Below are 15,257 nucleotides of genomic sequence, written 5' to 3'. Positions count from 1 at the left end.
TTTCCAAGAGTACCAACCTGTAAAACTGAAAGGTGATGCCTAGTGAAAGTTTTTTTTAAGGCATCAAAGTGGGTAATGTTGGAGAAATGAATAAAGTCTTACACCATAAGATGGCCGATGAGACTAAAACAAGCTCTGGTCTCTGACTTAGAGACCCCTCTTCCAGGGTCTTCTTGTCCTGTTTGTCGCACACACGAAAACCCCCACAGATATGGAAGCTGACGACTATAAATTACCCTTCTCCCCTTCATTCGTAGCTCAGATCTTTGGAGATACGGTCTCCTCTGAGCCCGCTGATGTTAAATAAATCTCCAATCCACCAAGATCTCTGAGTGCTGCTTGGTGTTTCCACCTGAGTCACAGCCTGGTTCCGTAACAGTATTTTCTATTCCACCATTTTCTTTGTTCGGTCTACCTCAGCCTTATTTAGTGCAGTTCACGGAAGGCACATTAAAGCCTTTCAGGAACAAGGCCTGCATGCAAATCACAGCACAGAGCCTGCTGAGTGGGGAAAACCCTGGGTTAAGACGGAAGACCTGGCTGCCACCCACACCGTGCCACAGATGACGCTCAGGACCTGCCATGTTCTGCTGCCATAATGTCTCTGGTTTTCAACTTCCTCAATGAACCACATGGGCCTTGCGCCAGGTTCAGCCCCACTCTTCTACACCCCAGGAGTTTCTCTTTCTTGTGGCTGATTTTCTTACAAAGAACCAAAAAGATTATGTTCAATGCTCCTTGTCCACCATCCCTACCAAGTGATCTTGAACTACGGTAATCCCAGCCAAATATAAGCATGGTCACTTGGTTGCCATGGAGACCAGTCAAAATAGGCAGCAAGTTTCTAAATTCAAAACTATGACGCTGGATCTAAAACAAGTCAAGTGGAAAAGTTTCTGTTTATTTACAAAGATATTTCCAGCAAGAGGGCAGACAAGCCTGGTTCACCAGAAGAAAGGGAACAGAGAGGATGAAGGGACCTTTAGTGGCCCACATCTACCTTCCTCCAATGCCGCGGCGCTAAGAGAGCAAATGATCGCGGCTCCCAGGATGCAGTGTGCTCTCCGCCTGGCCTGTCTGGTCCACACTCATCATGTGCTCCAGCTGTGTGGAGGCAGCCAGCATGGGACCCAGAAAGCCTCGGCCAAGGCATCTTGTCTCACCCAGGACCGTCAGCTCCTTGTCTGTTAGAAGCCAGCCCCAGCCACACACAGCTTTGCAAACTAGTGCACCAAAAACAGTAACACAACTGCCTGACCGGATGCCTTAAATGCACCCAAAAAGACTCATAAAAGCTGTTCCCTTCAGATCACAGATGATTTCTTGCTTTAGGAGTTTCCGAGAAAGTACATTACCTGAGTCCTTTACCATTTACACCTTGAGGGAGCGTTCTAACAGCAAGGCGTCACAGGACTTGGAATCCACACAGGGCCAGGGAATGATGGCAGACAGGCCAAATGCAAAACAGAAGGGTCTCACAGGTGGAAAGGTGTGTAAGTCCGACCTTGTGCCCCAGTCAACAACAGGATACCTACAAAAACAGACACTCAGATCAATGGAACAGAATAGAGAGCCCAGAAGTGGACCCACAAACATATGACCAACTAATCTTTGACAAAGCAGGAAAGAATACCCAATGGAATAAAGACACTCTCTTCAGCAAATAGTACTGGGGAAACTGGACAGCGACATATAAAAGAATAAACCTGGACCATTTTCTTACACCAGACACAAAAATAAACTCAAAGTGGATGAAGCGCCTCAGTGTAAGACAGGAAGCCATCAAAATCCTTGAGGAGAAAGCAGGCAAAAACCTCTTTGACCTCAGCCTCAGCAACTTCTTACTCAACACGTCTCCGGAGGCAAGGGAAACAAAAGTAAAAATGAACTATTGGGACCTCATCAAAATAAAAAGCTTCTGCACAGCGAAGGAAACAATCAGCAAAACTAAAAGGCAACTGACAGAATGAGAGAAGATATTTGCAAATGATGCAGTGTGGGGGTAATGGTGGGGTTCAGGGTTTTGGAGCTGATGGCCAAGAAAGAATTTTTAAGATGTCTTTGGTGCAAAAAGGTGGTTTTATTAAAGCATGGGGATGGGACCCATAGGCAGTAAAGTCTAGTGGAAGTTTCCAGTGAGACTTTCATAAGCCGAAGAAGACTCACAGGACACTGGAGGCCTAGCTATTGTCAAGGTAGGGTGGTTTTTCTCTCTAGCAAAGTATTAGCATTAAGACAGTACGGGGTTCCTGGAGGGATGGTTTACTCTGCCAGCCTCAAGTATCTGTCAATGGGCTGCAGGTTATAAGGAAACAGTTCTACCTGCCATTTCCTTCTGCCTTTGTTCCCACATCACTGTGGAGGAGAGGGTGATGTTGGGGCTCCAGGAAATGGAGTCTATAGGTTTCTGGAGATTAGACAATGGATAAGATTGCCTTTTCTTGTAATTTGCTAAGACATTTGTAAACTGATGTAGACTCACGTCCTGCAGGACTGCAATCTCTAGTTACCATTTGTTTTCCCCTTTGTTCCTGGGCAGCCAGGAGAGCCTGAGGAATGCCACACATCCCACTTGGCTGGGGGGGGGGGGTGTCCAGGATGTCAGCTTGCCTTAGCTCCCTCATCACAAATGACATATCTGATAGAACGATTCCAAAATACATAAAAAAAACTTATAAAACTGAACACCCAAAAAACAATCCAATTTAAAAATGGGCAGAACAAATGATATGAAAATACTAATTTGAGGGGACATATGCACCATAATGTTTATAGCAGGCTATCAACAGTAGCCAAACACTGGAAACAGCCCAGTGTCCAACAACGGACGAACAGGTAAATACATGGTATATTTATACAATGGAGTATTACTCAGCAATCAAGAAGAATGAAATTGTGTCATTTGCAGCGACACGGGTGGAAATGGAGGGTTTTATGCTACGTGAAATAAGTCAGGCAGAGAAAGAGAGATACCATATCATTTCACTCGTATGTGGAATTTGAGATACAAATCACACACGGGGAGTGGGGAAAGAGGAAAACCAAGAAACAAATCTAAACTCTAGAGAGAACAGACTGAGGCCTGCTGGAGGGGTGGTGGGAGGGGGGTGGGGTGATTGATGGGCATTAAGGAGGGCATCTGCTGTGATGAGCACTGGTTGTTGTGTGTATGTGATGGATCAGTATATTTACACCTGACGCTAACATTACACTGTATGGTAACTACACTGGAAACCAAAATTTAAAAATTAAAAATAAATGTAAAAAGAATAGGATGCCTCCTGGGGACAGGCCTGCCTCCCCTCATTTGCTAGCCCCTCCCTGAGCCCCCCCTCAGGGAGCAGGTGACAGACCCCACTGTTCTGCAGCCTGAGCACAGTTTATCTTAATGGGGTGGGAATCTGCAGTCCGGGGGCTATAGCGCAACCCTGCTGGCCTTTCATGGTACCTGACAGTGGTTCTCAAAATGCAGTGTGCACCAGCAGCAACAGCATCACCCAGGAACATAGAATTTTAACCCCTCAGGTGCTGCCGCAGACCCACTAAACCAGGAATTCTGTGGGTAAAACCCAGCTCACTTTCTGAAACCCCTTCGCTAGACCTTAGCTCAAGGGACAGTTGCTACAGGATTTCAGACCCCAGATCCGCCCTCCAACACTGGAGAAGACGCTGTTGTGTCTGGGCCACATGTTGGCACAGGGTCCCCAAATCCCGACACTTGGGCAGGAATTGGCGTGCTCCTGAGGGGTCAGGAGTCAGAGCGCTGAAGTACAAGTATCTGTAAACAGGAGCTTTAACCCAAGTCCCACAGACAGCCTGTGGGGTCATTCGCCCCTAGGGAGAAATGCTGGCTTCCGGTAGCCACAAGTTTAAAACGAACTTTCTTCTTCCCCTGAAGCAGTTTACTGAACGTTGTAGCTGGTGCACAAGGAGGCAAGGGCAGCCCAGGCCCGGGCCAGGGACCAGGCGGTGGCCTCTGAACCTCTGACTTTGCAGGAGGCCACCAAACCCACAGCTCAGCACTTCCTGCCTCTCTTGAGCTGAGCCGTCAGGTGCCCACAGGTGGGTGGGCCACCACCACCTGCCCTTCCTCTGCGTGTGACCAAACTGCCCTTTCTTGGCTAAATTTCTAATCAGCACTCCCACCACCTCTGGCCCTAAGGAGACACCCTGAAGAAAGTCAGTGAAAGTTTCATCCCCAATGCCTAGACCCCTCCCTAACCTCACCCATGAGGCAGAGCAGGGGATCCGTGAGCCACTAGGGAGGGGGAGCGAAACCCTAGGAAACAGCGCAAGTTGGAGGAGGAAACTGTAAAAGGGTCCCCACCCCACCCACCCCCTGCCCCGCCGGCGCCCCAGCTGCACGTCTGCTCCCACCTAATCCTGGGGACCCAGCGCCAGGGACCAGGTCCCTGCTCTGGGGTCACCCGAGCTCCTGCGGAGGCTGCAACACATCTGAAAGGACAGGGGGGCACAGGCCCGATTCCCAGACACCCTACCTGTGCCCCCAGTGTGTGCTTGACAGCAAGCTGGTCCTCAGAAACGGTGACCCCCGACGGCCAGCAGGTCCCCGGACACGGTGACCCCCGACGGCCAGAAGGTTCCCGGGGACGGTGACGCCCAATGGCGAGCAAGTCCCAGGAAATGGTGACCCCCGACTGCCAGCAGGTCCCTGGACACGGTGACCTCCCGACGGGAAGCAGATCCCAGAAACGGTGACTCTGACAGCCAGCAAGCCCCGGGAAACGGTGACCCCTGACGGTGAGCAGGTGCCCGGAAACGGAAACAGAGACCACGGAAAATCCGCAGGAGCGGATCCTGCTCAACCCTATGCACCTCCAGATCCTCCCTCGGCGAACCCCACCGAGAAAGGAGGGGGCGCCTCTGCCAGCTCCCACCAGGAGCCTAGGGCTTGGGTCCCGGGCCTGGCCACGGCCCTGAGTATCACCCCGGGCCACCGCCGCCCTTGCAATTTCTCATGCGTGACACCGGGTGGGCTGCGAGCAGGCGGGGCGCAGCGACCTGACAGAAGCTCAGGACACCAGCACGAGGGGGCGGGGAGGGGGCCGGGCGCGGGGAGGGAGAGGAGCGCAGGAGGGAGCACCGAGAGCAGCCGGGCGCGGGAGCTGGTCACACAGCAAACCGGCCACTCTGTCCTGCTGCCTGTCGCCCAGAACTGCAAATAACTCCCTTCTTCCGTGACTCGTGTCTACAAGGACGGCCAATTGTTAAACATCAATAGTGCTTTTTGAGAAAGGCAATCCAAATATCTAATTTATCCTCAGCCACTCCTTCAGATGGGCAAGGGAGGGAAATTCTGTTCCCTTAACAGATGAGGTCACCAACGGACCAAGTTAAGACAAGCTGAGACTGGAGTCTCATTACCCTGATTCTGCAGGTGTCCCATTAATACCAGATTCTATTTTGGATTCCTCTCCCTCAGCACTGCCCCCATCACTCTGATGACCCCATGACTGCATGCAATTTGACTGCAAATTAACATTTGGTTTCTTCTTGGAGGAACATCAGTCTTGATGTCAACCGTAGCCAAAATTAGTCTCTGGCTGTGTACTCCATCCTACATTTGCAGAGAGATCACACAATCATTAAAGCGGTCACCAATTAAATTCATAAGAGAGTTAAACCAGAATAATGGCAGAAAAGTAAAAGCACAGTAATTTACATAATAAAAGACTCACACGGGAATTTTAAGGTTGGTTGAGGCAAGAGACAAGATAACCAGAAGGACCTAGTTGTGGGGGGGGGGGGGGGGGGGGGGGGCGGGGGGAGGGTGCCTCCAGAGGCTCAATCAACTTTCATCAAATGTTAGAAAAGAAGAAAGGGTTGCTTTGTCTCTGGAGGGGTCCTGGAAGACCACAGGGGTTCAGCAGGGCATACTTACCACCTCATTATGAGGTATAACTCTTTGTAAAAAAGAGAAAGAAAAAGATCAGTGGTGGCAGGGACTGGAGGAGGGAGGGATGAAGAGGCAGACACAGAGAATGTGTAGGGCAGTGAAACTCATCTGTATGATGCTATAGTGGTAGCTACAAGTCATTACACATTTGTCAAAACCCACGGAATGGACACAAAGTGAGCCCCGCTGTGCACCGTGGACTTGGGAGATTATGACAAACCCACGGAATGGACACAAAGTGAGCCCCGCTGTGCACCGTGGACTTGGGAGATTATGACAAACCCACGGAATGGACACAAAGTGAGCCCCGCTGTGCACCATGGACTTTGGAGATTATGATGTGCAGGTCCATCAGTGGTAACAAACATACGGTCTGGTGTAGTATTGATCATGCATGAAGGCAATGCGTGTGGGGGCAGGAGGTATATGCGAAGTCTTTGTACTTTCTGCTCAATTTTGCTGTGAACTTAGCCCTGCTCTAAAAAAAAAAAAAGTCCATTTAAAGGGGAAGAGGAAAAAAGTCACAAATTTTGCCCTAAATCCATTTATTCTAAATGACAGTCTTGCAATCTTCCCTTTTCTTATTGCCAAAACTCTCTAATCTTTATATATGTAAATGCTCAAAGAAGTATTTCAAAATACCAATTACTTAATATTTTCTCCTAATTTTCTCACAACTGAGTGTTCCTTTCCAACACACACACACACATGCACACACACACAAATGACCCTCTTTCTTACCGCTTATCCCGCATACACCCCACCACACACATTTCCCTGCAATGATGATTCCCTCCTGTCAAGTAATCCTCCTATTGGAGTCCACGATTGGTAATTCTCCCGATAATTAACATCAAGAGGTACAGCATGGGAATGTCCCTTGCCAACCTCAGCCTCACTCCACCTTAGTGAGGTTTTCCCTTATTAAATTTCACAAAGGGAAGGGGGAATCCATGCAAATTGCGTGGATCAGGAATGTGGTTCTAGTAGGTGTGACAGGGGGGACGGGGATGAGGGCAGTTTTCCTTCTTTGGATGCTCCATGCTCCAATAAATATAGTAACAGTAATAGCAAAAGTAAATGCTTCTCTGCACATCACTGTCTGTCTGCTGATTTCTCCATGATGATCCAGAAAAGCAGACATATATCCATATTCTTCTTCACCCCACAATTGCACACAACCCTTCACCACCTTCCTACGGTTGAGAGCTTCATTGAGCAGGACAAGCCCTCACCACCTTCTCATCCGTCAGCTAATCCTTACTTCCTAAGTCAATCAAAATATAGCAGCAACTATTCTAATGGCCAAGAACTGGAAACTCTCCCAAAGTCCTCCAACAGGAAAGCAGATTTTATAAAAGCAGGATTTCCATACAGTGGAATAACTAGCAGTAAGAGGAATGACTTACACAGTGTGGACGACTCCCATAAGCATGATACTAAGTAAGGTGGCTGCAAGAGAGCACAATAAACATTAAATATTTTTTTTAAAAAAACTGGAATATTAGGGGTGCCTGGGTGGCTCAGTCAGTTGACCGTCTGACTTTGGTCCGGGTCATGATCTTGTGGTTTGTGAGTTCGACCCCACGTCAGGTTCTGAGCCGTCAGCACAGAGCCTGGAGCCTGCTTCAGATTCTGTGTCTCCCTCTCTCTTTGCCCCTCCCCCACTAAATTCCCCCTCCCTGGTCTCTCTCTCAAAAGTAAACATTTAAAAGATGTTTAAGAAAAATTTGACTTTTTAGAACAACACCTCTAGCACCATTGGGCCAAAAGCCTGAATGTGATCTCCCACCTGAACACATCTCCAATATGACCCCAGCACTACAAAATTATCTTGAGATCAGGATCAGGATTCGTGTGTACTTTTATCTGCCACAGCCTCTAGTAAATGAGAGCCTGGCTTGTTTAAATAAATTTAAAAAAAAAAAAACAAAAAACACCAAGGTTCTCAGAATTGGTGGGATTTGGGTTGAAATCCTGATAAGTATTTACCAACAGTGTGACCTTCGGCCAGTGATTTAACCTCAACCACCCTCCTATCTTAGTCTACAGTTAGGACTATTGCCTAACCGGCAGGAGAATGAAGCCCAGAGACATAAACTCACATAGCAGTTCTCCCCCTACCTGGTGCGGACCTCTCTGAACACCTTCCCGACTTAGGAAATAGGGCCTATAAGAGTGAGCACTTACCAAACACCTATTCTGTGCCACACTGTTCCAGGAGCTTTACATGTTTAACTGCTTCACCAATTCTACTCTCAAGTGAGGACACTGGGCCACAGACACATTAGATTGCTGGGCTAGGAAATGGCAGAGCCTGGACGGAAGCTCAGGCAGTCTGACACACCAACCCTCGTTCTTAATCACACGAATACCTGTTCTGCCTAATGAGGATAAAAACATGATGTTCTGTTGGGGGTGGGGGGGGAGGTTTTTTCTTTTCGTGAAAAACTAAAAAATCAGGGGATTATGATTTTTAAATTAGGAACAGTCAATATGAAGTTTGCAGTAAGTTACCTATATAACAATACCTGTCAGGAAACTTGCCAAAGAAAGATTTATGTGCACCTTTTAGCCATCACCTCAACCACTGTAGTTTCTGCACCATTAGGAAATGTGATTCAGCACCACTTTTCAGGATTGAAAGGCTTCTATCTCCCCTTTTCATTTGTTTGAAAAGTACTTCTTGCAGTTAGAGCCAGGGGGATAAGCCAGGAGCCCCAGAGGTCATCTGGCTACATGAAAACCCTGAGGCAGGCAAAGAGAAATGTGTGACTTCTCCACATCAACCAGTCAAATGGGCCAAAGGCTATTATGTCTGGTGGGACCCGGGTCTCCCGACTTCTAGCTTGGTGTTGTTATCCTGACACATGGCTTGTGGTTTAAAGACTGGTAAAGCACGGTAATCACACCAGATAGAAGCAGGAGGGGCATGAACATTGGAGCCCAGAAGAGAGATTCACCACAGATTAGCACTCAGGAGTCAGCAGTTAATGGCTGTATTAACAGAAGCAGAGCCCCTGAAAGAAAGGTGATAAATGGTGATATATAAGTCTAATCTACCAAGTGTTGGTTATACCAAGTCTGGGGTATTGCACTTATTCTTAGGCACTACAGATTTTCCAAGAAGGAGAGGGAGACTGGGGCGGGGGGGTGGGGCGGGGATTTGTCTTCAAATATCTGGAGAACTATTCTAACCCCTAGTAAGTTTGATCAAAAAGAAAAAGGAAAGGAGCCATACAAATAAAATCAGAAGTGAAACAGGAGAGATCACAACCAACACAGTGGAAATACAAACAATAATAAGAGAATATTATGAGAATTATACACCAATAAACTGGGCAATCTGGAAGAAATGGACAAATTCCTGTAAACATAGAAACTACCAAAACCGAAACAGGAGGAAATAGAAAACTTGAACAGACCCATAACCAGCAAAGGAATCAAATTAGTAATCAAAAATCTTCCAGAAAAACAAGACTCCAGGGCTGGATGGCTTTCCAGGGGAATTCTACCAAACATTTAAAGAAGAATTAACACCTAGTGTCTTGAAACTGTTACAAAAAATAGAAATAGAAGGAAAACTTCCAAACTCTTTCTATGAAACCAGCATTACCTTGGTTACAAAACCAGATAAAGACCCCACTAAAAAGGAGAACTATAGACCAATTTCCCTGATGAACATGGATGCAAAAATCCTCAACAAGATACTAGCCAACCAGATACACAATACATTAAAATAATTATTCACCACGACCAAGTGGGATTTATTCCTGGAATGCAGGCTAGCACAATATCCGCAAATCAATCAATGTGAAAAAGGAGAAGAACCACAGGATCCTGGGAAACTGTCATAAGGGAGGGAGTTCAGAACCACACCACGGAGAACTGTCGTAAGGGAGGGAGAGCAGATGCACAGGATCCTGGAGAACTGTTGTATGAGAGGGAGATCAGACCCACAGGATCCTAGAAAACGGTCGTAAGGGAGGGAGATCAGATCCACGGGATCCTGGAGAACTGTCGGTCGGGAGGAAGTCGGATTTCCACTCTGGCTCTTAGGAGCCCTTTGAGAAGCGGGGTAACCCAGGGAAGCAGCTGAAAAGCAGCGACTGGGAAATGAGACAGGCCACAAGTCCCACACGGTCACTCACTAGCTATGACCCTGGGACAATGTCACCTTTCCGACCCTGAGTCTGTGTCCAGTGAGTGAGGTTCTTTGTTCCAGGAAGCAGGTGGCAAACACACCAGCTAAAGGGCACCAAGCCTCGCCTCCCACACTATCACCCTCACCACCGGGCTCCGCGCGCCGGGATGTCCTCGTGCAGCCACGGCGTCACCTCGTGCGTGGAGTCCCCACCCCCAACACCCCGGGGGCTCCCCTGTCAGCGCAGCCACAGCGCGGGAGCGCTTCCTCCTGCGGGGTCGCCCCCCCCCCTCCCCGCGTCGTCCCGACCCCGGAGGGCTACCGGACGCTCGTGCAACCGCCGGTGCGCGACCTGCACCTGCAGACGCACGCGCACGCGTGCGACCTCAGGTGTCACCGGCGCTGCTGGATGCGGGCTTCACCGCGAGCGTGGCGCCCCTGCTACGGCCGCTTTGCGCGACTGTGCCCGCGCGCCCCCAGCTGGCGGCGACGGTGCGGGACGCGGGGAGGGGCGGGGGCAGGCGGGACACGAGGCCGCCGGCCCCGCCCGCTGCACCTCCCCACCTCCCCGCGCCCCTCCCCGCGGCGCCCCCGCCCCTTCCCGCCCCTCCCCGCTCCCCCCCCTCCCCGCCTCCCTCGTCCCCCTCCCCGCCCCTCCCCGCCTTCCCGCACCGGTACCGCACCCAGGCAGGAACCTCGTGGGTGCGTGTGCCCCGCCCGCCGCCCGCCTCCACCCGCAGGCCGCCCGCGCCTCTACCACCGGGTTCGCTTTGCTCCTACCGGGCGGTCCAGCCGGCCCCCAACCCGCTAGTGTCCACGCTGGGGAAGGAGGAAGTGAGGGGGCGGCGAGGAAGCCCTGGGGAGTCTGGGGAGGGGGCGGGCCCGGGGGTGGGGATGGCCACCGGGAAGGCGGTCTGCGGGTTCCCTGTGCGAACCTGCAAGTGCCCTAGGTCGGACGGGGCGGGGCGATCCTGAGCCCCTGAGGTCCGGGAGTGTTCGGGGCAGCCCCTCCATCCTCGTTTTCACGGTTCAGACAGGGGAGAGTGGCCTTCGGGCGGAGGCAGAGAGAAGGCGGGATTGGGGGAGGACGTTCCCCATCCTCCGGGCACTGTGACCGCCCTTGCCAGGGTCAGGTATCACCGGACGGGTCACGCCCACCCGCTCCCACTCGGACGGCACACCATGAAAAGACCCCACGCTGTCTGGCGTCAGGGAGGCCCCCAAATTGACCGGGAAATCGTACACTCTACCTGCAGGAGACCCCGTCCGAAAACAGGATCCCCGGTTGCCCATCTTGGGAAACCAGACCAACCTAATGCCCACCAGGAGCATTGGACCCCTAAGTGTACCAAGCAGCGGGACAGGGGGACAGGGGGACAGGGAGTGAGTGAGCGGGGGAGGTGGAGGAAGGGGCCCCGCGCTCCCCGGAGAGGGCCAGGCCCCAGTGACGGTAACGGTGATGGAGGCAGACCACACCTTCCAGAAACCCCTGCCCCAAGGACCTCCCACTGGAGACACAAAACCTCTGGGTCCTGAGGAAAATATTTTCCCGTGCTCACCATCTTCCCCAGAAATGAGAACAGTTTGGTTACCGAACGTAAAGAGTAAGAAGGGACACAGTGCCAGGTGACATTTCATACCAAACAGCTTTAAATAGGGACACAGGATATACTTTAATTTGAATTTCTAAATTCTTTATTAACAAGATTGTAATCATATCAGAGTACTTCATTTATGATGAATCATTTCAGTGTTCTCTGTAAGTAGAAATTCAGTTTGGTTCAGCATATGGTGTGATATTACAGATGAAACATATCGATGGAAACACAGAAATTAGTAGAACATGGATCCCATTCTAAAACTTACACTAACTTGCTGGACAAAAGAGGAAACAGCAGTGTCTCTATAAATCGGAGGGGGCCAAGGAAAGATTCAACTGCAAGCTGGCTTTGATGCTGTCTCTACAGTGCCTTAAAGATTTATGTTCTGCTGGAGTCACATGCACAATCTTGCCACCTAATCAATTATGTGAGATCCAGGAAGGTGGGAATTAGAAAGCAGAGTTTTTCTGCAGCCCTTCCTCCCCACTTAACCCCACATCTTCTCTATCTTTCCCATTAATTTGGGGAAATCATCAAAGGATGTGGGTGGTGAGTAAGGGCTAGCAGTAGCTCTTCTGCTCCTGGATCACCCACCCATGATGTGGTCACCCCACCCCACCCCCACCAGATACAGTAGGTCATCATGAAGAGTAAACTGCCCCTTTTTTTAAAAATTTTTTTAACATTTGTATTTATTTTTGAGACAGAGAGAGAGAGAGAAAGCATGAACAGGGGAGGGTCAGAGAAAGAGGGAGACACAGAATCCGAAACAGGCTCCAGGCTCCGAGCTGTCAGCACAGAGCCCAACGCGGGGCTCAAACCCATGGACCGCGAGATCATGACCTGAGCCGAAGTCAGACGCTTAACCGACTGAGACACCCAGGCACCCCTAAACTGCCCCTTTTGATGCCATACTCCCCCATGGTCTTCCCATCTTCCAGCTTCTTGCCATTGCAAACCACAGTCTGTTTCTCAAGCAGGCACTACAGCCGTCTTGCTCTCAATCATCTGTCTCACCTGGGCCACCGAACTGGACCTTCGCACCTGGAGGAGATGCCTCTGCCCCTCATCACCAATCTCCACCAGAAACAGGGACAGCTACTCGTCACTGGGCTTCACCACCTTTAGAGTGAGGTGGATGGTTGTCTGCCTGTCGATGCACAGGGACGTTGGTCTGAGCCCGGACATATTCAGTGATCTTCTTCACTCTGTTGTCCAAGTTAGCAGTGAGGGTCATTGATGCCCATTCCTCAGAACAGACCTCCACCTGGACAATGAAAGCCAAGCGACCCGGCATCAAGGTGCCCGGAATGCCTGCAGCCTTTGCACCACTTGTCCCCTCTCTGACCCATCCGGCTGGCCCTCCGGCTCCTTCACAACAAGCTGTGGCCCTCCCTGTCTTGGAACTTCTCATTTGGAATTTCCAGCTTAGAACCCAAGAAAATCAATCGTATTCCTTTACAGCCATACCTCTTCTTCATCCCAACGTCATTGATGGTTTCCCACATTACTTGCCTCACTCTTATCCATGTAGTTTGTCAAAGGTCGGAACTAAATACAATTACAAAGCATCCAAAGATATATACCAGACTCTAAAAACAACTCCCAAGAGAATTCCCAAGACTTGGTGGCCTCAGGGGTTACTCCCAGCACTGCCTTCCAGGACTACCTTACAAGGAAACCCTGGCTAGGATGCCTATTCTCTGTACAATTGTTTCATTTTTTAAATGTCCCATGGCCTTATAATAATAACTCAGTGTGTTATGTGCCTTGTTCATCTGTATTTCCTGTGTTTTTATATATGCCTGTTGTAGAATACAATCTCCTCCTGTAATTAGACTAGGGCCTCACTCACAGGAGGTAGGGCCAGGTCTAAGTCCTACTTGAATAATCTAAAACTGGGCAAGCTTACCCTGTGTCATTACCAGCAAGCCTGGGAGGCCCTCCCTCCTGCTCCACTCAAACTCATTTTCCCCGTCTGGATGCCACAGACATTTCTTCTGGACTGGGGCCCCTCCGTGCCAAGCTCTTATCCTAGCTCTCTTCACGGTGCACATACTCTTTACAAGATAATGTATCAGGTCTTTAACAGCTGGGGATAAATGAGTTTTGTGAACCGCTCTTCTGGGAGGAGAAGGAAGTTTAAGAGCCCAGGACCCCTAAACACAATAAAAGTGAAAGGGCTTGCATGGTTTCAAATCTTGGCAGCCCCGTTGAGCACAAGGCCCACTCACACCTCCCACCACCCTCCCCTAAGCAGCCTGTCAGATCTGACACAGAAGAGAACCCAGGAGTCAAGAGAACCTCTTCTATTTCCAGAATCTTCCTTCACCTCCGTAGATATCGGTGCCTGGTGCATCCCTGCAAGATGGCTTCCCAGCTCCTCCCAGCTCCATCCCTCCTGCACTCCTGAGCCCCGTCCCGCCCCACCTCTCCCCAACCCCACCATCAAGCCCCAACTCATACAGAGGCAGGAAGCACCAGATGCCATGTCTGCAGTCAAGGGACCAGAAGCAGGAGGCTGAGGAAAAAGAGCCTTGTGTCCAGCTTATATGCATAGGCTGGGTTGGAAATCCCCTGCCTGAACCACTGTGTCTGTACCCTTTGTTCTCAAATGATCTCATGAATTTTCTTTCACTTTTGCTACAGTGGAGTCGGTAAACAAAGAATACTGTCTGATCAAGCACTTTGTTCTCTGCCAAAGCATCTACCCTCCTGTTCCAAACACAGGATGGTCCTTCTCTGTTGAGAATTCTCCCTGCTTCACAACCACACCCCTGGTCCTGACCTCTGGACCCAGAAAGGCTGGCCAGGGTCGCTGAGGAGTGATGTGACCAGAGCAGCCTGTTCACACCAGCCTGGCAGAGGGAACCAGGTCTCCAGAAGACACAGGATGAGTCTCCTGCATGGGTGGAAGACAAGGCTGCAGTCCCAGGGAGCCACCTGCTACGTGCGCTCCAGCAGGTGCGTTCACCTCCTCAGATGTTTGTTTTCCAGCCTTAACATGAGACCATTGGACAGAATTTCTAAGTTCTTCCAGGCTCAGAAAACTGTTCATAAAATGTTCTTCACAAAGAACTTTAGGTTCCTGGGTCGTGAGCTCTCTAACCTTCTTCCTATCCTGCCCCAGAACCTGCAAGCCAAATCCAGTACTTAAAACAATCCTAGACCAACAATCAAGTGCTGAGCCCACCTTCCGCACACCAGAACACCACATATCCGCTGTCATATCACAGCACTGTTTCCCCACCTTTCCGCTGGACATTACCTACTCCCTGTGCGCTGTGACCTCCCAGAATCTCCCAGGAAGCTGTTGCTTCCTCCCTGGCTCTGCAGGGAGGATTTGGATTGAGACAAAGAGGGCGTGCACAGGCTGTGTGCCCTCAGGGAATTGACTTGACTACTCTGATCCTCCTAACATCCCAAAGGAACCACTACCCTCTCCCACACTCAGGACAGTGACACAAACCTTTCTCAAAACACCATTTATTAAAAGTACTCCCAATGTTTTCCAAATAAAAATTCCCTAAATATGTCAAGTTATCATCTTTTTTGCTGTACTTTCAGTGGCCATTCACTCACGGAGAGATGTGAA

At 50.0% G+C, this 15,257-nt stretch overlaps 2 protein-coding genes across 2 annotated transcripts in view; both read right to left on the bottom strand.

Annotated features, from left to right (window-relative positions):
• The window catches only part of LOC102959787 (olfactory receptor 2H2-like), a 258,157-nt gene extending 247,261 nt beyond the window's left edge, over nt 1-10,896 (bottom strand). Inside the window, exons 1-2 of the mRNA XM_042985415.1 lie at nt 10,842-10,896; nt 1,356-1,531 (exon numbers count right to left, since the gene is read on the bottom strand). The gene's annotated coding sequence lies outside the window, so the exon portion shown is untranslated. The remainder of the gene's footprint in view (nt 1-1,355; nt 1,532-10,841) is intronic.
• Nucleotides 10,897-12,222: 1,326 nt separating this feature from the next.
• UBD (ubiquitin D) lies at nt 12,223-12,959 on the bottom strand. The gene is given in 4 exon segments (XM_042985386.1): nt 12,223-12,243; nt 12,550-12,639; nt 12,641-12,821; nt 12,823-12,959. Coding segments are annotated over 4 exon segments (429 nt in total).
• Nucleotides 12,960-15,257: the final 2,298 nt, after the last annotated feature.

The sequence above is a fragment of the Panthera tigris genome, chromosome B2, assembly GCF_018350195.1.
Source record: "Panthera tigris isolate Pti1 chromosome B2, P.tigris_Pti1_mat1.1, whole genome shotgun sequence".
Taxonomy (NCBI): Eukaryota; Metazoa; Chordata; class Mammalia; order Carnivora; family Felidae; genus Panthera; species Panthera tigris.
Note: the sequence above shows the minus strand (reverse complement) of the source record. Positions and strands in the feature narration are given on the sequence as shown.